Raw genomic sequence first — 22,966 nt, 5'->3', positions numbered from 1 at the left:
TGTTACAAACTTGATAATACATAAGAGATTTGGTTCGTATGTCCTCCTTTGACCTGTTTTACCTATCCTATCCCCATATCCTGTCCAAATCCTTATCTATCGGGATACAACCAAAAATGGAAGTGGCCATCTGTTCCCTTTGTCGTTGGAACACATGTTGGTAAGTGGCATAAATTTGATCAACGTACAACTTTATTTCCATGAACATAACCAAAGGTCATTGATTTTTACTAACAATAGATACAATTTTTTTTTTCATTTTAGGGGTGAATTAAGATCAGTATGTTTAAACTTCAGGCTAACTTCAAAGCAGATTGATATACGATTAATAGATAAGGTCACCATTGCCTCGGTCAGTCGTTCGATAGGGAGCAGTTTCGTTAATTAACGTTTTACTCACTTGTTTTATAGATGTAACTACCTGTTTTCCTTATTTTATTCACCTTTAGAGGCGTTTACTGAATTAGGCTGTTATAATATTGGAACTTGTGATAATTAACTGTGCATAGGCTTAGACTGAACAATTTTACATAGATTTACATAATTACTGGTCGTAATTGAATATTTAACTAAACTTAGGCCTACCTACTTATTTACCATTAATTTTGGTACTCAATTTGCCTTAACTTGACTTAACCTTGTCGAAACTTACTTGAATTCCTTGGCCTAACTGAACTTGCCTGGATTCTTATGGCCTTAGTTTCATTAACTCTGGGTCTCTTTTAAGCTTATTGAACTTACCTGAATTTATTTACTTAGATTTAACAAGCAATTTATTAATCCTTTGGACTTTATGGCACGAGTCTTCAAACACGTTATGTGCACAGAAGAATTGTGTGCTTAAAACCTTTTTACCGGGGAACTTTCAGTGGAAGGAATTACCCTGGTAAGTTACAGCGTATATAGCCTACCTGCTTTTTGTCTTCCCACTGAGTGATACAAAATTTCTCACAAATATTGAACAATACTTGTTGTTAAATCAGACTCCAATTTTCTTAAGAACCAGTAGTGCTCGTCACAACGTGTCTATTGATACCACAAAATTAAGGATTGTTTGAAATGCTTTCAGTGCCTACAGAGGTATTATCAATATACCTTAGCTCATAGTTGAAAGCTCATTTTAAGTCTCAATGCTTGTTCTTCAACGTTTTGTTGAAGTGCCACGGTACCACACTGCTAGTGCCAGAGGTTTTATTCTTTCCCTTCATTCAAAGCTTCAAGTCAGTCACCCCGACAGTCTTGATGATAGGTACTGCTGCTTGGAAATTGAAGCGGGACTGTTATCCTACTTTGAAGTTCCATGCAGGGTTTTCTTCGTTTTCTTTCCTTATTAGCTGCATTTAGTTTTGTATTTGTTGATTAATCGCTGTTTATTTATGTATTCATTTTTATATTTCTTGGTTAGCTTTCACTCTTTCTATTCTTTGGATATTGTAGTCTGTTGAAACCTGCATTGCATATTAATGACCTTTACGGTTTTGTCTATATAAGTTTGAACATTTTGAGTTAAGAGAATAATAATAATAATGAAATTGTTATTATTATTATTATTATTATTATTATTATTATTATTATTATTATTATTATTATTATTATTAGTAATAGGGAAGTCTCCAATTTTTCTTTTTCATATAATGAAGTCCTCCAAATAATTCGCCAGATTTCTTCAGTTTCCACAAAATGTATATTTGTTTGATATTGCAGTGTTCGCATAAATTAAAGTATTGGACGAATACAAATATCTACGCCCACATAAACTGAAACACACCCTAGATTGTGCATAAATGCATGCAATCCACGCAGTGGTTTTGATGGACTGGGATGTATTACAGTTATTTTTTTTCTGCATGGCAATGACGTTGCTGGTCCTTTAGACCTTTAACTTCACATTCGTGGTCGTTTATGTTTGTTATTTTCTAAGTTGTATATATTAAATTGTTTGTGCTGTTGTAGGACAATGTCGGCTAACATTATAAATTGCCAGAAGTAATGAGATATATCTTCGCAAAGACTGTGTAGTTACAACAACAACAGAATAATAATAATAATAATAATGTTTTGTAAAACATTGCATCGTTTCATTTGCTATGATAATTCTTCGTTTTCTCGTCAGATCGGACTGATTCCTCTCACTAATATTGTTATAAGTATATATACTAATGCTCCAGGAAAAAACGTCCTTCCTGGAAATTCTTGCATAATTTGCGAAGAGATAAGGATGAAATAACTGACTCATCGAGGAATGTGAGAAAAGTTAGATACCATTTTAACATCCTGCGCTTTAGCAGGCAAACCAAGTGGGGCCTCTTCCCCGAATGAATGATGCTAGCAATGATGACAATGATGTATTCACAGTTTTATTCAGTTCTTAGCATAGAATTACTCTTGTGACAAAGAAATGACCAGATTATGGGATGTTGTTGTGGAAAATAACAATGAACGATGAAAGTCGAAGCTATATGTTTCTCTCTCGCACGTGCACAGTTATTTTAGCTCAAAAGCATTCATTCTCTTTTGGCCGTTTCCCCTTGTTGCTGTTCTTAGTACTCCAAATAATATGACAAACAAAGATGGAATTTTCTCTTTAACCTGGTGACGTAAGTACTTCCAGTAGTTGCAAGCATATTTTACTATTGCAATCAATGATGTTAGGTACGGTATCTCCATTCGTTTCTAAAATGGTAAATATTTGTATGTGCTAGAATAACCTACAGTACTTATTAAGAATTTTTTCAGTGTCTGCTTATTTATTCATTTGTCATTTACTATTTTCTCTCTTCCGTTCCCCTCGAAATATCCGATGTATCTCAACTATGAAATAAAGTAGAACTGAATTAAACTTTATGTTATTCATACATGTCTGACACCTCTCTCTAGTTATATTTTCATTCACGGTATACATTTGTACCTGATACGGTTTTCAACAAGTCTGGAGCTCATCACTTGATAGCACGAACTTAGTCCACCCTACTGGAGCATTCATAGTGATACAGGAGAAGCTGAAAGTCCTCGCCTCTGAACTTTCACAGGCTGCGCTGGCAAAATTTGACGTTGACATAAATCACAGAGTTTATGTTCGCAGGGTATTATACATATCTTTAATAGCAATGTTGGAAACTTTATTTTGCGTTGCTCATGTGTTGGTTTTATATCTGTATTTTCTTCTCCAGTAGAAGACGTTTTTACTATTTTATTTATTTTAAGAAATCTTCATCTAAATTCTAATTTTTCCGAAGTTGATCGCGCAACTCCTCACCTTGTACAAAGCTTTATCCAATACTCGTAAAATCCAACTTCTCCTCTTTTGACTTCACCCCAATCTCTCTCTCTCTCTCTCTCTCTCTCTCTCTCGATGAGAAATAGGAATATTTTTATTGATGTGTATTATTTCAATCGGTAAGTAATTAAAATTCACCGAGTAATGAAAATTCCGAGCAATCTGATTAATTCAGTTAATTAGGTACTGTCGACGCCCGTTGATTAATAGACACTTATTGCTGGAAAATTTATGGTAAGATATTTCCTCCTGTTCTTGGATAAAATTGGTAGAGAGAGAGGAGTTTATAATCATGCTGAATATTATAAGTAATTGTAAGATAATGGAAACGATAGATTTATAGAGAAATAGACAATGCAGTATTCTGTTGAAATGCAACTGTGTGAAATTCAAATTTTAAAAATAAAACAGCTAGTGATTCCCTGGAACAATCTATACATTTTAGTTTCTTGTTTACTGTTATCAGCCCATGACTTCTGTACGTTTACCTGAATTTTTAGACTTTCTCCCCATCTTTAATGTCAATATACCTTATGTCCTCCTCCTGCAAGGTCTTGTTCAGGATGTCTTCAGAAGGGGATTTAAACTTTCCTCCTCAAATTCACAAGACTATTATAGAGGGTATGATTTTACAATCGAAATCTTGCGGGTGTCTTCGCAGAGTTATCAGTTCGTAATTGTAGAGCTGTATTAAATACTGACATTTTTCCCTCAACAATATTGGGTCGTCCTCCTTTAGAAACTTTCTGGAATCTTTTAAGAGCGCCCTTGATATCTCGGGGTTTTCAGAAGGTTTGACGTGAGTTGGTGTCTCTGTAAACAAACTTCTATTTTCAGTATCTGATATGTTTCTGTTATAACTGACTTTCCTGAGGGATGAGGCGGCTTCTTTCTCTGTCTCTGGTTGCGCCCCGCAGTGCGTGTTTCATTCACACGGGTCTTCCTCTTCATTAATGACGGCCCTCAGCAAATCTTTGTCCAGTACACTGTTTTGTTCAAACTCATGTACATATTCTTGTTTTCCTTCTTACTCTTTTCGGAGCTGGTTGTCAGTCTGACTTATTCACGTGCGAAGTTTTCAATACAGACCTGCGTAGTACCTCTGCATGAGGTTCTGAGGTACTGCACTGGAACGAACACGGCTTTGAATGAGCACAATTTATTCCAGTACTGCCTAGTCTTATTTCTTTTTAAAAGTGAATGCTGTGGCATTCCACTTATATTTGATGTTTGAAAGTCGCCTTTTTTAGTATTAATTATTTTGAAGTAAATATCACCTTGTCCTAGATTGATCATATTGTGGTGTCATCTTCAAAAGAATGAAACTAGAGAAAAGACACAGAATGTCATGAAATGATATAAGAAATTACAAAGAATTTCTCTTATGATTGGAGACGTTGCTAAAATTGTGAGAAACATATTTATAAAAAATATAAAAATATGAAATAAAATAGTAAAGTAATTAGTGTGAAACCGGTAAAAAATTATCTACATAAAATTGTAATTACATATGGACTTTCTATACATTGTACTTATAGTACTATATTCTTAACTTTTGTGTGAACTAGTTTTTTAAAATTTTGTTTAATTTGACGTAAAACGGATGTTAGTGAAGATTCATTATAGCCATAAAAGATGATAAAATCCAATATCGCGACAAGGTGATGAAGAGTTGTCATTTTTGAGATGCCAGTCATAAAATTGGCGTCTAGGTCAGGTATCTAACTGGAAGTTAAGGAAACGAAGCTTTAATCTCAGAGAGATACACAATGATAGAATAAAGATGCTGAAAGAATGAATGTTGTTGACAGTTAGTGTGACATGTGAACTCATCGTCTGTCAGGAAACGCATAAAAAAAGAAAAAAAGTAAGGGGGATAAAGGTCTCCAGACAGGGGACAAAAACTAGAAACAAAATCTGAAGGCCACTGATGAACTAAGGTTAAAAGACTAACCAGACCAACGGCCGTGTCCGGATGTGACGTCAATCGCTGTGACGTTTCAGTGACGTCATGGAGGCATAGGTAAAAGGGCGGGACACGTTTTGGCCGTGCCAAAACGCCTCAGATATGGATATATATTTATACTTTCAGGGTCCTTGAGATGCTGCCGGAAATAATCTTTCCCGTCGGGTTCAGTCCGATGGTAAACGTTTAAGTTTTTACTGCGGTGCCGATAATAGGTCTAAATCAGGGCCACTCTGACCATATTTGGTGGATATCAGAGACGAGAATGCTGCCGACCGAACAGGACGGTCAACGAGTACCTTTGCTTCTTTGTGCATATCTTCCAATAGCTACCTTTCTCTCTCAGTACCGGAGGATTAATCTCTCTCTCTCTCTCTCTTCTCTCTCTCTCTCTCTCTCTCTCTGTACGTAAAGGAGTAACTTCTCTCATTTCTCTCTCCCTCGGTACGTAAAGGAGTAAATTCTCTCTCTTTCTGTCTCCCAATACGGGAAGAAGTAAGGCCTTTCTTGTTGCGTTGGCGGGTGACTGTTGAGAGATAAGGTTACAGTAATTTACCGGGGAACGAGCAGCGGTTTTGAAGCAGAAGGGAAACACGTGAATCTTAGGAAGGTGACACCATCTGAAAACCTGAAGGAATGGTCCATAAAATTCCAATAGAAAGAGATATGTAATGAAAGAATGAAAATCCGAATGCTGGGAAAGATATCTGAAGCCACATATCAAAACAATTGGAGCCTTACAGGAAATGGCTTTCGGTTAGTATTCGAGCGCAGAACCTTGCAAAGGCAGTGTATACGACAGTTGCCTTCAGTTCAGTTATAGCAGCAAGGTTATAATCGATTTTCACTGCCAAGAGAAATGATAAGTGGCATGAACAGTGAAGGAAAATCCGAGTGATATTTTCATTTTTTTTTTCCTCGCGGAGGCACCTGCCAAGTATTGAGTAGTGCGAGGGATAAGTCAGGAGGGGGAAAGAAGAAGAGGAGGCGTGTAGGAAGAAGACGCAAGGAGGGGGAAGGGGAGGATGGGCCTCTGCCCATGGTCGCGTGTTAAGGGCGCACCCTTCTAAACTAGTTCAGTTGTTTGGTCTCGTGGTTAAGGTATAATGTGGCAAGGGATTGTATTACTCGGCTGCCCCTTAGATTTAAGAGGAACGGACACTCGATCTTCCCTCCGTCGTTTTCCAGTGAATTTCCTCCGATGCGCGTGTGTGGACATGAGGGATCCTCATTGAAGAAAGGAGAGGATAAGTAACACGTTGAGCAGGACCAGAAGAAATCACATAATGGACAAAATTTGAGACGAAGGACGATAAGGATTCTCGAGAAAAATTTCACGTTAGAGTCTTAGGTCAGAAAATGAAAAACATGTCAGTGTTGTTTATTCTGAAAAGAATATACCACTGTTTATTCTGAAGTTAAAGGGAGGTTTGCTAAAGTACATCGATGTGACACGCTTCATTATTTCATATTGTGTGTGTTTTATTTTACATGGGTAAAGGTAGACAGTGCTAGCGTTCCACACATTCTACTATAAAAACCCGAAAATATTTGTTCAAGTGACTAACACTCGAGGTTTTGTTATTATAAAAGTATATGTGACTTCAAGGAAATAGAACAAATATGGAAGTTCCAGAAGGTGCGTATGAAGACAAGTGGTTGTTCATTTCTGGGACCCGTTTTGTATTTTGCAAATTTTCTTGAACTTTTCCCTGAAGTTTTCTTTTGCATGAGGCTCCCGTAAGTAAGTAACAAATGATGAGATAGTCACGTTTTTGTTTTATTTTTATATTTTTAAGAGGAGATCATTCATTATCCCTTGCTCTTTGAGTTTTTATAGTAGTTCTTGGCTGTCGGGGGTGTTGTTTGTTCTCTTGATTGGCCAAAGCAGCGAATATGGTGATTGCCAGGAAAAACTAGACCCTTGTGTGATGAAGACTATTTTAGATTTTCTGTTCGCGGCTTCTGTCAATGCCAAGCGCGACTTCGAATAATAAAATTCACGGCTATCCTTTCAATTAGGCTTTGGAAATATGAGTCAGTATATATCTCATATTCTTGGGAACTTAATCAAGCAATTTCAGACAAATTGGTGGCAATTTTAGTTGCTTTACAAATAAGGACTCAAGATAGCTGTTTCCGCAGCATACCTGCAAGGGTGGGGGACGGGTGGGGAATAACCTATTTTGACCCTTACTGCGGAAACCCTTGGAACAGTGGAAGTTATTTCTATTTCTTGATTATTTAGGGGCGTGGTTTCAGTTGCGTCATAGCTTCTTTGTGGTGAGGATAATGACGCATTTGCCTCTTACTTGATGAATCTGACCCCACGGTTACCAATGCAGAGCAATTCGCCTGTGCCAAGAAGACGCTCGAGGAAAAACACCGAATGTAAACAGTTTTGGAGCCTGAGTGCGCAGGCTGAGCGAGAAGAGAGAGTCGGGAAAACCAAGAGGGGAATGAGTGTGGATGAATGGGAGATTGAAATATGAAATAATAACCTGAGAACAATAAGATTTTTTCAGACAGAGAAAAGGGCAATATCATTCTTGTTACTTGTGCTAGCTTGATTGCAAGGTTCGGAGAAGCGGAATGAATAGATATTTCCTCTCATTTCAAAACAAACAGCATCAATACTAAGTTTGCATAGGCGTTAGAAAATAAAGATTTGGATTCATTAATGCGTTATTTAATCCAGCTTTTCGTCGAACGTATATATTGATTTATTGGTTTATACCGAATTCTAGCGAGTGCCTTTTGGACCTTTAAATACGAACTGATATTGAAGCTTATACCTTATATTCTCAAATATTGCTGCCCGGAATTTTTTTTTTTATTGCATTTTCCTAATGAATCTACTAAATAATTTGTTTTACCAATCTTCTATGCTGGATTAGTACACACCCATATGTGTGTATACATATATATATATATATAATATATTATATATATAATATATATATATATATATATGTGTGTGTGTGTGTGTGTGTGTGTGTGTGTGTGCGTGCGTATGCATATATATACTTATAGAGAGAGAGAGAGAGAGAGAGAGAGTTACAATGAAACCGTATTTCGTAATAGACAGTTGCTACGTACAAATCGCATCAGTCACTGCGACATTCATTCCCCTACTGCTGAATCAAAATGAATGCGGCGGCGCCCCCCCCCCCCACCCCCCACCCCCACACAAACAAGAAGCTTCTCCAGCATCGGATCTTCATATACTTACACACAAGGTCTATTGTTGAGACTTAGGCATCCCCTTACTCTTAGCTGCTCCCCTTTAAATTGCACTCGTTTTCGCTCTTCCTGAATATGGAAGCACTTTGATTCATGCGCCCCTTCCCCTCACAAAGCCGGTAGGTCCCCCACGCTTCCTTCTTCCTAAAACTTTGAAATAATTCATTTCGTCACAAACTATTGTTCTTCATTCTCGACACTTTATCAAATTACTTCGAATGCTTTGATCCAGCAGTTTACCTATGATATGCTTTTACCACATCGTATACATGTCCTTTTATCCTTTATCCTTGCAAGAGACAGTTCATCTCAATAGCCTCCACTTTTTTATTTATTCAGGATTTACCCTTCAGTTCCACAGGACTGTTGTCTCAACAGTGCCTTCATACACAGTAAACTTAATGTAATAGGCAGTGCCTTTCTCTCCCATACCTTATGCCGATATCTTACCATCCTTTTCTTAATCTCATTCTGTGATTCACCTTTTTCTCATCCAACTACCATTCATTATATTTACTTCACAGTGACAAGTAGTCAGTCACTTTCATTTTTCAGACAATCATGCTAGCGCACATTGCAGCTTCTTTTTTACTTACGCTAATGCTAGCATTCTACATTAGTAAGCCCATCCAAATTCTTTCGTCAGTCCCAGAACCTCTTTACTTTCACCAATTAAAGTTTTATCACATGAAAGTATCAACCATACCACAGTTTATTTACAACTTTCTTTCTCTACTATTCCATGCCCGTATCTTAGGTCTTCCTCTAACATGTCTAAGTATAAACTCCATAAAGATATCAAAAGACAAATACGTTTATGTAGGAGTCAAATGACTTCTGTCCAAGTCGGGCGCATCCATTGTGGCACTATTGATCTAAGTTGCAAATTATGGTTCTGGTAGTTAATCTAATTTAATGGGTCGTAACCAGAACTAAGGAGGTCACTAGGCTAGCTAGCTGTTCCCTAAAGATTTCCTCAAAACCGGAAGGTTAAACACAACTAGGCCAGAACCTCTAGTCGGGGAGGAGTATGTAGACGAGTACGCACGCACACACACACCTTAGGCTCCACCATGGAAGTGTGTATTTGACACCTCTGTAAATGTTGATGCTTAAAATAATAACGGTGAGTTACGTTTGGTGATGTTTACAGGAATCTAGTTCAAAATATCGTGTTTATTTACCTTTTGGAGACGTCGGTTACCTTGGCCCAATACCTAATCTGTGCTATTTTTACATCGATACCTTTGGAAAACGAGGACCTCTATGAATAAGTCAGTGGTTTAAAGATTCTTGTAGAGAAACCAGATGGAGGGATTTCTCCAAAAGCACTGCATTTGGCATTTGTCAGACTCGGGTCAGTTTCCAAATTTATGAGTAAAGTTTGCGTGTTGTAATTACTTTTGCAAGGCGAGAGTACAACCGTACCACTACCTGGATAAAAATTTTGTAATTGTAAGTGCTGTGACTGTACGGATACTGAAAGGCCTTTGCGACACAAATGAAATTTATATCCTGACCAGCTAAGAATAAGATAAACTATTCTCTTACAGAAGACATTTGTCTAGTTTTCCTCCTTCCACGTGTCAGTGTATCATTTGACGTGACGAGTCTGGTGCAAAAGCACCATGGGGAAAGGAATCTCATTTACGTAATTTTCCCTTATGTGTATTATGGAAAGGAAAGTAGACTTAAAGTATTATTAATTCTTGGAAGCATACTCTTTTCAGCTAATGAAAAAAATTGAAAACTGGCTGTGTTCGTATGCCGTAGCTAAGTTGATGCGGACGTTCCTCGTTTGAATGAGCAATATATTCAAGGGCTTTGCTCACTATGTGCGCGCTTTCTAATAGCATGCTCTTCTGCATGAGACCTGGTGCTATTATTATTATTATATCTATCTCAGTCATCCTATTCGACTGGGTCGTATTTATAGTGTGGGATTCCGAGTTGCATCCTGCCTCTCAGAAGTCCATCTTTTCTCACTATGTTTGCTCTTTCTAATACCATGCTCTTCTGCAAGAGTCCTGGAGCTATTTCGGTATCTAGTTTTTCCAGATTCCGTTTCAGAGGTCTTGGGATCGTGCCTAGTGTTCCAGTGATTATGGTTACAATTTCCACTGGCATATCCCATATCCTTATTTCTGTTTTCAGGTCTTGATACTTATCAATTTTTTCTCTCTTTATAATCTAATCTGGTGTCCCATAGTACTGCAACGTCAGTGAGTGATATACTTTCTTCTTGATTTTATCAATCAGCTTCAAGTCTGGTCCATTGGCACGTATCACCCTATCTGTTCTGATACCATTGTCCCAGAGGATGTTTACCTGACCGTTTTCTATCACTTACTCAAGTTGGTGGTAGTACCACTTATTACTGCAAGCTAGCTGGTGTTTCTTGCGCAGGCTCCAGTGGAGGGCTTTTGCTACAGAATCATGCCTGTTTTTGTACTGGTTCTGTGCAAGCGCCGTACATTCGCTTGTCTTTAATATCGCACTTCCTGTAAATGGGCGAGATGTTATTTCCATCTATTGTTCTCTGGGCACATACAGTTCTTAGGGTGCTTGTGCTCCTGTGCTGCTGTTAGCATTCCTTCTGTTTCTTATTATTATTATTATTATTATTATTATTATTATTGTTATTATTATTATTATTATTATTATTATTATTATTATTATTATTATTATTATTATTATTATTATTCTTATTGTTATTACTGGAGTACATTCAAATCAAAACCGCATAAAGGTTATTACGCTAATTAAGAATTATATATATATATATATATATATATATATATATATATATATATATAAAATTCTTAATTACCGTAATAACCTTTTTGGGATTTTCATTTGAATGTGGTCTAGTAATAATAATAATAATTTGATGAATTAGCCAATATACAAAAACCACTACACTACACAGCTGACACAACACGTAAATATTCATATTAATTTTTAACTTCAAATTCCATTCAACAAGTGATAATGCTTTTACAGTTTGGTATTTTCTTGCGTCTTTGTTTATACAAAACAGTTTAACCGCATTCATAGTTTTATATTAAAAAATTTTCTTTAAGAAACTTCTAAAAATCCCGTAGCATAAAAGATATTTTATTGAATTCCACACTGATCTAACGAGAGCCCCTCAAGAATGGTAATAATATACAACGCGTAGGAGTTGTAGAATAATAGCAAAAGAATAAGTTGGTAATCAAAGAAAAAGACCATGAAGTTTTAAGTAACTTTAGCCACTCTCACTAAGGGAAAACTAAAGCGAAAAGCTGCGGTATATATTAGGAGCCTCCAAAGAACAGTGGAAAGTTATCGCTTAATAATTTTAACCCTCCACCCCTGCGATGCCTCGGGATTATCAGTAACTTAGGAATAAATTTTCGCATTCCGGGTTATAATTTGGGGTCAGGGGTTGGGAAGTTCCCGATTTTGAAAAAAGAATATTTTTTGAGCTTAGGTTGGATGAACATTTTTTCTTTTAATTTTGTTTTCTCTGAGGAGTTCTCATAAGTTGGAGATAGATATTTATGGTTTTTTGGTACACACACACACATTATATATATATATATATATATATGTGTGTGTGTGTGTGTGTGTGTATATATATATATATATATATATATATATATATATATATATATATCTATATATATGTGTATGTATATATAATGTGAAAGAGATAAAGAGCTCTTTATGAATTCATTAGACAGACACGTTGATGAAGAGGTAAATAGTTAATAGAGGTCTCAGGGAATGGCTGAAATGAAAAACAGATATCTGTTTGTGAGAGAGAGAGAGAGAGAGAGAAATCGTTTTGAAGTGGTCCATTGAAATTATTGCAATTAGCAAATGGGTCTTCAATCCGAAGAAGCAAAGGCAATTTTCTCAGTCCAGAAATTTCTTTGGTGAAGATGTTTACAAAAGCGATGCCAAGAATTACAGAATAATAGAGGCAGGTTAAACAAATACACGCAAACATTTCGGTTTTGGGTCGTGTGTTTTTATTTCTTATTAATTTTTTATTTTTTCATATTTATATTTTTACATAATTTTCATATTTATATTTTTACATAATTTATTTTTTCAGCAATGATTAAGCGTTAAAGGTTAGGAAATCCTCATTATTTTTTTCAGTATGTTTTCAATTTTCAAATAATTCTTTGGGATATCCTCGTATGTATACTGTATTATCTTTTGGCAGAGTCAGTTTCTGAAACATTTCACGTCTTTATTATGATTCAGGATGGAACCATATAGGGGTCTACTTCAAAACTAATCTGGATTTTAATTAGTATATATAATGTAACTCTACAGTATGTATGTAAAATAAAAGACTGTCGTTGGCCTATGATTCCCATAAATGGATTTAATTTGGGATATTTTAGATTCGTGGTAGAGACGATTTAAGGAAACTGCCTGCCTACAATATCTGTGATTCCAGAAAGGCAGACTAATCATTTCACTAGACGTATACCCTTTATTTTGTGCATTCATGAACTCTCAGTAATTCATAAGTATTTTTTCTATTTAGAAGGATTTTCTCTCAATCACAGGTGTTCGAGTTGAGCTCCAATACTCGAAGAACGAAGTCGAAATCACCAAGTCGAAACTCAAGAAGTTGGAGGAGGACCTCGACAATGCCAGGCAAAAGAATATTTCCCTCCAGAATCAACTCACTGCCAATTCAAGTAAGAGTTTTGCTTTTTTGCTTTAGGCGAAAAGATGGATGATGAAAATTGTTTTCAAAGAGGGAATTTTTCTGATGCGCGTAGTATACACAAACTCGTTCACGCGCGCGCGCGTTGATGTTGATAAATATTCTGGTTCTACACACACATATACGTATATATATATATATATATATATATATATATATATATATATATGTAATATATAATTATATAAATTTGTATGTGTGTAGAATCAGAATATGCCAACGTCAGTGCACACACACACACACTCGCACACACACACACACACACATAATATATATATATATATATATATATATTATAATTATATCATATAATATATATATATATAATAGATATAATATAATATATATATATATACATATATATATGTATCTAGTTCGACCGTTGCTTGAATTCGAATAAGTTAAAGGAACGAGTTTAAATATAAAAGAAAATATCTTGTCATATTTAAGGTAAGTTTTTCCCTTAAATTAATTCTTTTGTGAAAGCTCTCCTCTCCAAAGGAAACAAAATGTAGTCTTCACGATTCCGGAACGTCTCAGGAATCAAGGTCCATTCCCATATAGTTTGGAAGCAATTTCCGTGGAAACGACCCGAGGCCGAGTAAAATTGCTTTCGAAGTAGCCAGACAGATTCCGTGCTTGAGAATTTTTTCGACTATTGGAACCCCCGTGGCTTAAAGTGGCCGTGTCTTGAATATTTTTGTCTTTCGTGCTTTTCAAGAATTGGAAGAGAATAAAATTTTATTGTTCACGTAGTTTCAAATCTCTAAATGCGTAAGGTTTCTCGGGATAGTTCCTTTAAACCGGCGTTTAAATCTTTCTCCTTCGCAAATGCGATATTGGAGAGTTCCCTGTGAAGTTTGGAAGTTTATATTTTCCCTTTCATATTCTTTTTTAATGTTAATTGTATCATTTATGTTTCACTGTGGTTAAGAATGTGGTAAGACTTTACATGTATCTAATGATTATTTTATTCTGTATCGTAAAAATTGTTTTTATGGTAATCTAAAAGGTCTTTGAGGATTATATTAAATTTTTTTTTTTTTTAAGGTTTATAACGAGAATTTTGTGGGTTAACTTATGCATTAGGTGTCATCTGTCGTTTGGAATGCCCTATAGTACCGGCACGACGATTCAGAAGTGAATTTAGATTTTCATTTGCTTTTAATCTCTCCCACGCCAGACTGTGAGAAAGGTGAGGATCTTGCTGCCAAAATCTCCACGCTGGAGGACCGCCTCAAGATATGCCAAGCGGAGAAGGAGAAGTTGACGAAGACCATCGAGGAGATTGAGGCCGAAAGAGACGATGAGATCAAGATTATTCAAGATGTAAGCTTCTTTTGTTTGCTTTCTTTCTGGAACGCAAGACTATCATTACAAGTTACCCAGTGCAGTTGTTTCAGGGAATAAAAGTGTTTTATACATGCTAGGAATATTTGGTTTCAAAACTTCAGTTTACGCGGAATTTAATAAAAAAAAAAGAACAGTAAATTTTCCTTTATACTTGCACCGAAATCCCAATATTTTATTCATCTGAAATAACAAAAAGCTCAATATCGAGCTGTAATGATTAATGTAATAAAACTTGTTAATCTTTCGAATCCTCTCGAACGTAATCATTCGCACCAGCCATGGGAACATTTATACCAGTTACTATTTAAGATTAATATTACGACAGGAACCCGTACCCATTTTGTTTGATGTACTTCTCATTCCCCGTGTCATTTGGTTTGACTAGATGTGTTTCCAGGACTTTCCTGCATTCGCTGTAGTCTCCTGTAAACGTTATAGCAGCCAATAAGCAAAATGAGCTAAGGGAAATGTCGCAGTAATTCCAGACTAATGCTTCAGAATATCGTACCTGTAAACCCCTTTAGGGACTATGACGGTGACTATTGTAAAGGCATTGCTATTATGGTTCGTATCATTAATTTCCCTTCATGCACTATGCACCGGTAATTATCCAGCAGCTCTCACGGGAAACTGTAATTCGAGTATTTTCACAAAATATACTGTATTGTGATGCCATGTTGTAAAATTAGGCTTTTTCCTGGAACTGTACGCGTTATTCGTCATTTCTCGCATTAATTAATCCTGGGCTTCCAGGCCATACGTATACGCGTTTCATTTCCTGATCTGGTTTTTAGTGCTGCTTTTAATCTAGAAACGTTGAATTGTGTCGAGCTCCCTTGACCATCGAAATATTTTAAACTTTATCCACCTGCATAATTTAGAGAAGATGTGTGGGCATTTGAACGTTGATGTATGTTCCTGTATCTGTTTAATGGTATACTTCCATTGTAGTATAAGTGTTATTCTTTTATGATATAAGAATACTTGAGAGATTCTTGCTTTCGTATCTCACATTGTATCAATTGAAGCTTGCTCATTCCTTTTGATATCTAATCATTTTCCGGGATTATTCCTAATATTCGCTGCTTCTATTCTGCTGGCAATATAAAACTTAGGCCTTGGATGAAGCCGCCCAAGAGAGGGAAGAACTGATAGCGACCTTTGAGAAGGAACTCCAGAATATCAATACCATGAACAGCAACCGGGAGCAGCAGCTGATGGAAGACTTCGAGTGGAAACTCAGGGAAATCGAAAAGGAACACAAGAAGAAGCTCGAGGAAAAGGACAGGATGGCAGAGGTAAGAAGATCTCCACAGTGAGAGAGAGAGAGAGAGAGAGAGAGAGAGAGAGAGAGAGAGTTGTATACTATTCTAAGGTGGATGGGACTGTGAAGGGTTTGGTTATAGCCCGTAATGAATATAGGTCCTCTGGTAGCCTCGTAATGTAAAGAAAACCATCTTATTATCTGATATTGAGCTTTCAAGTATTTGGGCACCGCAATAATAATGAAACTTGACACGTTAGTAGACATTAGGGTCTGTCGAGATAGCATAGATATGTGTTGTATTGTGTTGATATCGTCGACCAGAGAGAGAGAGAGAGAGAGAGAGAGAGAGAGAGAGAGAGAGAGAGAGAGAGAGAGTTTGGGTAAGGTGGATAAGATGGGAATAAACGAAGTATATCAGGACGAGAAGGATATATATCTGTAAAATAAAACCGCTGCATTTTCGGTTAATCAAGCGCAAGACACTAAGGACGGAAAGTTATCTTGTGTGAAGGCAATATTTTTCCGTAGAAATAAAGTTGTTTTGGGTTTATTGTGTTAGAGAATGTTCTGGGTACATTAGGTGGTCGTATACAACAATAACTTCGGCATCAGCATCCAGGGAGAATTTGTGTTGTAAAAAAAAAGGTAAATATTTTGCATTTATCCTTAAGTAAGAAAGGCACAGGTTTTAAATTTCAGGTAAGAATTACTGTTGGGAATGTTTCTGATGCATCTAATTTGCATGTTTTGCTAAGAGATATGCACCTCAAATATAAAAAATAATATCTAAGTTGCATTGCTACCCTGTAAATAAGATACAATGACCCTCATCAGGAAAGGCTAAATGCAGTTCGCAACTTGGTGGAATCTGAACTTGCCGAATCGATTACTAAAGTGGCTGACGACAGACGACTTGCTGACGAGAAACTGGCCGAGGTAAGGTTTATGCTCAATGGCGGTCAGATGCCTCAGGCGGCTGTCTTGATCGATTCACAAAAGCAATGCGCTTACTTTTACTACTTACTGTCGTATTATTGGTGCTGTGCTATTCTTTTGTTGCCGCTTTTCTTCGACTTAAAACTGTCAGTTAAAACAAAGCTAGTTGTATTTGCAGCAATATTATTATTGGTCTTATTATACTGATTGTGGTATGGAAAGTTCACCGGACTGTGTTAAGCATTCCGTAAATTTTCCTGTCTAAGGAAAACCCAATTTCCTTATAACAATTGAGAACCCATTTTTCTTTCACGTTTATTCCTGTGGCATTTTAACACCGGTCAGAAATAGACGCAGAAACCAGTATCAGTCTTGTTTGTTGTATTAACTTCATGTATTTTGTAGAACCATGTATTGTAACAATAGCGTTAGAGAAGTTTTTCGTATCATTGCATTGAGAACCTGACGTTTGCCAAGCAGTTCAAGGACAGTTGACTTTTCATTTCGTGGTGAAAGTATTTCATTATGACGGATATCACTGCAGTACCTTTTCAAGAAATAACCGTTGATCTAATATCCGAATGAACCGATCTGTTGGTGTTATATCTTCCTGTAAGGACCCTGAGAACAATGTCCCTTCCCAAACTATGACTTTGATGTGCCTTAAATGAAAGGGAATGAATGGTCTGTTCATAGACTATGTGACTTGCACACATCAGTCGATGAAAAACTTAATTTTTGTGGTTGAAGGAAGAATTTATAATCAGTTTTGTTTTGTTGAAATAACAAATGTATTTTTTAGTTTTCATAATTGCATGAAAGTGTTTCACTAATGATCTGTAATTGCTATGCTTACCGAGAACCTAATTACATTATCATAGTTTTAGAGTTTTCTACGCATTAGAAAATGGCATTTCATTTCTCATCTTCTTTCTCGCGATTTCTCATCCACTTGTAACTATAAATGTCTTTCGTATTTCTCTAAGCTATTTCTCAAACTCTGCTAACCATTTTCATTTATTTTTACTCTTTAAATATTAGAAATGCAGAATTTATTCTTGTGATTTAAGAAAAGTACAATATTTCCACTTAGGGAAAAAATTGTAATTTAAACAATTTCTGAAAACCTTTGGAAATAAACATTATTCCTAAATAAATTATTAGAAGATTGAAGTTCATTTTCATTTTAATAATTTTATGTCTTTCACTTAGTTACCAATAAAGTTATTTGGTAAACTCATTACAATGGAAATTGTCACTTAGGATAACCAAGTATTGTGATTGGAAATTATCCTCTTTATCTTCTTGCTACTGAATCTCTGTCGTTTATCATTAATACTGACTTGATCGTACCATTCATTACACTTTTATTCATTTACTCATCATTTTTCTACTGTCATTACTTGTATAAATAGTTAATAAGTTCGTACTATGTACAGACACACACACACACACACACACACAAACGCGCGCACACACACATATACATATATATATATAATTTAATTGCACATGCACATTAATATGCAGGCGTGAAATAAAACGGTATCCGTATTCATTACTTTGTGGTCAATATTTTTTCTCTTTTTACAAGGAGTTCTTTCTCCAGGCATCCGGAGATATGTCAGGAAATTACACGCAAGCCAATACCTTATTCACTTCTAAGACTAGGTTATGTAATAGGAAAGTATGTAGTCGGGACTTTAGATTTGCTACAGGGCAAAAGTTTCTTAGAAAAAGTTACTCCGAGCATACACCTGAAGTCTTCTACTTTTGTATTCCAAAATTATTGTGATGTTTTCATGGTTTTTAGCTGTGGTCAACGTTTGCATAAAACGAAATTGCACATATGGTGTTATTATACTGATTGTGCTGTGGAAAACTCACCGGACTGTGTTATGCATTCCGTAAATTTTCCTGTCCAAGGAAAACCCAATTTCTTATAACAATGAAAACCCGTTTTCTTTCACCTTTATTCCTGATGTTAACACCGGTCTGCAATAGACGCAAAAACTCGTATCAGTCTTGTTTGTTGCATTAACTTCATATATTAAGTAGAACCCTCATTTTGTTGAGAGGGATCTTTGCCATGTCTAGAAATGAGGAATAAACCTTTGCCTTGATCAGATGTCTGTCTTTTATCCATGTAATCGAGTCATATTCTTAAAGACATGACAAGAACGTACAACAAGGATATGCCAGAGCAAAATTGAATTACCTTGTTAAATAACTATTAAAGCGTCGAATTTTAATAAGTGTAGCAACTTCAGTGTTACTTATAATTCTTTAGTTTACCAAATATTGTATAAACAGAAATACTATTGGAACAATAGTAATGTTATATATAAGAAAAAAAAATATTACCTTGATATCGTGTGACATTTTGGAGGATTTGCCTCAGCAGGCATGTGGGCGAAGTAGATACCAGTTCTGTTTTGTTTTGATATTTTTATTTCGGTGTACTGTGAGATAATTGCTGTTTTCTTTTGGATCCTTAAAACCTATGAAACTTTATATGTGCACATATAAGTTTTGAAACAAATTTCATTACATTTTGACAATTTATTAATTTCGAACAATTTTACACGCTGGTTAGTCTAAATGGATAGTCATATCTGCTTGAATCCGTCATGAGAGCTGTCTAGAAAAAACACTCTTATTCTTGCATAGTTTAATAGGTATTCTTTTCCTTTGTTTTCATCGTTTAGCCACGTCTTTTGATTTACTGAAAACATTCAAATAGGTATAATTTTCCCCTGTTCAGTAGCCTCGATATTTGCTTTCTCAGCACGTCAGGACCAAAGATAAGTTTTTTTTACAGTATTCACTTTCAAAGTTGCTCTTCATCAGTTTTGTCTTGGGTCCTGGATTCCTTCGTGTGAACATCAAACTGTCTCATTCTTTAGTCAAGAAAAGGAACAACAGTGATTGCACAAAAATCATGTCTTGGACAGCAGAATACACACACACAAACACCCATGAAATCCCAGTACAAAAATTATTTGTATAGAGAATTTTATGCGATGGGTATTACTTACATTTTGGTGAAACAAAAAATCATATAAAATGATTATATCAACATATAACATTTTCCAAAAAATATTTCCATGTTCAGTACATCCAGGTAAATGTTGAAAGACCTAACTTTTACCCATCCATATAGCTGCTGAAAGCAGCTCTGAAAGAAAGAGTCAATTGGCGACTTCGTGTCCAAAGTTAATGCGCCTGCTATTAAACTGGCCGTGGTACCTGTGACCATGCAGAAATTAAGAGAAATGATTTTACCTGGAATATAACAAGAAAGGAGTTCATAAAGCCTTATCATAAAAAAGCCTCCATTACACAAGGAAATATTTTGTTCTCTGCCTGATACAAACGCGAAAGTGAAAACAGATGGTAACTACTATTAAAACCAGCTACTGTAACACAAAATAGTAAAATGCAAATGTATGATGCATACAATTTTATTTCAGTTCATTGTTAAAAAAAATTGCATAATGCTCATTCCATTGACATCATGTGTAGAGCATACAAAATAATAATCAAATAAAAGAACAGAAGGCAAAAGTATGCCTCTTCATTCAGGGCTACTGTAATGAAAATGAGTTACAAGGCAGGGCACAAGCATAAATATAGGTTTCCTCACTTTTGACTTTCTTAAAAGAAATCCTCATCTGGCAATCAATACATGGTTTCATGCGGAAGAGTTCGACTAAATATATTGATGACAGTGCCATTTTCTTTAGTATTCAAACATTTTCCAATAATGGTGATCTGGCAGGATGCCGAAGTTAGAACTGGCTTTAATGTTCTTCCTCAGTTACATCAAGGAAGTAGATATGTTAATCAGAATCCGTATCCATTGTGAAAGCGAGGAGAGTTTCCAGAGGAAATAGAAATATGCTAAAGATCGGATCTGCTCTTTAGGGGGTTGTACTATATATATTGTCGCTACAAAAGGGGTTCGGGTCCTTACAAAAAAAAAAAAAAAAAAAAAAAACGACGGCAGAAATATAGAAACTGAAATCCCATCGGTATTCCATTCATGTGAGGAAGAACTTCTTTTTACGAGACCATAGGGTACATTATATAAGGAATGTTTCTTTATGCGGAGTTTTAGGTAAATTCACAGGGGCATCAATTAATCTCCCAACCTTTTCCGGTGACATGTTTATGATTTCGCAAATGGGAACATTTGTAAAAGAAGGTTGCTGCATGAGGGGGGTAGTGGCGTTAGGGCGCCTCACGGGCTGCTGTAGCCATTACCTAAGGTTCTTTGCAGCTTCCCTTCGGCCTATATCTTTTACCGTACCCCCGCTCATATTCTCTTTCTTCAATCTTACTTTCCACCCTCCACCCTCTCCTAACACTTGTTTCATAGTGCAACAACGAGTTCTTCCTCCAGTTACGCCTTTGAAACCGTGTTACTCTGAAATTCCCTCTCAGCACTGAATGACCTTATAGGTCCCAGAGCTTGGCCTTTGGCCTAAATTTTATATTCCATTCCATTCCACTCCGCCACATAGATCAACAACCAACACAGTCTCGGAGAACAGCCTTACAGAAGGTTACGGAAAGAGAGAGAGAGAGAGAGAGAGAGAGAGAGAGAGAGAGAGAGATCAACTAAAAATGTCGTGCGAGTCAGTCATAAATTGTATTTTATTAAGGATAACATACCTTTTCCATCAGCAAAGCTCAGCAAAGGTCTAGCCTTTGAAGAAAATTGTATGATATACTCACAAAATAATGTACGCCGTAATTGAATAGGTGTGTAAATTTATCATGGGTTAAAATACGCTTTAGGAAGGAAATGTAGGAATAGAATGTTGACCACAAACTAATTAATGCGGAGACAGCTTTAATTGGAAATAATAATGAACCTTATTGTATCGAGTCATGCAGTATATTTCAACTATCTGTTATACACGCACACACTAATATATATATATATATATATATATATATATCTATATATATATATATATATAATATATATATGCGAGTGTAAGTGTATTATAGCTTTGTTAGCAATTTACAGTGCTTTTTCTTTACAAACTCTTGAGTATAAAATCACAAATACCCTTAACATCGAATAGCACCTTTAGATAACGTAAACCAAAAGGAAATTCTATGTGGTAAACGCATCTGCTCCGGCCACGATTTAAACTTATGCATTTTGGATTCGATGTAGAAGCAACAGTGGGTTTTTCCACTAGGCTTGTTGATTGTTAAAGGGTACGTCCACTGTTGCTTCTGTATTGAACAGAATAGCCATAGGTTCAAATCATGGCTGGCAGATGTATACTGAACACATTTCCAAAATATAAGAGGTAATTCGATTGTAAGGTGTATATATACTTGAAGCTAAATACATCCATATGTGTATAGGATATGTACTGCAACTGCTTCGTCAGCTTTATATGGATATATATTGAAATTTACTGTATTTGACCTTATACATTTGTGCATATATGCATGAGCAATATACCATACATGTAAAACACAGTTTTGCACAGTTATACCATTAAAACTAAGTGTATACCTATATATATATATATATATATATATATATATATATATATATATATATATAGTATATATGTATGTAAGTATGTATGTATGTATGTATATAATCGCTTTATGAATTCATAGAAATTCACAGTAAAAAGAAGGCTCACCATAATCACATTTATTCGCCTACACACTGCGACATACCAGGGCGATTCACCTACTTTATATCTAGATATAATCTTCTATGCTTCTCTGAATGACCTTGCCTAACCTTCATGGATTTCTCTTGAATTGCTTGACCCTGCTTGAACCTGGTGTTCCCCTTTTTGAGGTGGGTCACCTGAAGAGCTACGAAGCAGAGGCCATCCAGCTTAGAGGCGTGACCCATGAGCTCCAGAAGGCTCTCAGGGCCTCGGCTCGAGAGATGGAACGCCTCAAGATGAGAGAGAAGATACTCGAGGAGGAGGTCAGGGGCCTCAAGAAGGCTCAGCCTAGTCGACAGGTGAGAGAAAGACCAATGTAGATTAGACAGAGAGAGAGAGAGAGAGAGAGAGAGAGAGAGAGAGAGAGAGAGAGAGAGAGAGAGAGAGTGTGTGTATCCCATTGTAGAATGTCCCAGGGGCATTCCTGTAATTATTTTTCAGAATAAGCACAGCAGCTATCGAGTTGATCTAATAC

General features: G+C 36.1%; 1 protein-coding gene across 13 annotated transcripts in view; it reads left to right on the top strand.

Moving 5' to 3' along the window:
- The window catches only part of LOC135208471 (trichohyalin-like), a 555,144-nt gene that overhangs the window by 499,589 nt on the left and 32,589 nt on the right, over positions 1 to 22,966 (top strand). For 10 of the 13 annotated variants that reach the window (XM_064240688.1, XM_064240686.1, XM_064240685.1 and 7 more), the window contains 5 exons: positions 13,058 to 13,192; positions 14,405 to 14,550; positions 15,690 to 15,872; positions 16,676 to 16,777; positions 22,620 to 22,790. In XM_064240688.1, coding sequence (XP_064096758.1) covers positions 13,058 to 13,192; positions 14,405 to 14,550; positions 15,690 to 15,872; positions 16,676 to 16,777; positions 22,620 to 22,790 — 737 coding nt within the window. The remainder of the gene's footprint in view (positions 1 to 13,057; positions 13,193 to 14,404; positions 14,551 to 15,689; positions 15,873 to 16,675; positions 16,778 to 22,619; positions 22,791 to 22,966) is intronic. The other 3 variants (XM_064240687.1, XM_064240689.1, XM_064240690.1) reach the window with 3 other exon arrangements.

The sequence above is a fragment of the Macrobrachium nipponense genome, chromosome 35 (genome assembly GCF_015104395.2).
Source record: "Macrobrachium nipponense isolate FS-2020 chromosome 35, ASM1510439v2, whole genome shotgun sequence".
Classification (NCBI taxonomy): Eukaryota; Metazoa; Arthropoda; class Malacostraca; order Decapoda; family Palaemonidae; genus Macrobrachium; species Macrobrachium nipponense.
Note: the sequence above shows the minus strand (reverse complement) of the source record. Positions and strands in the feature narration are given on the sequence as shown.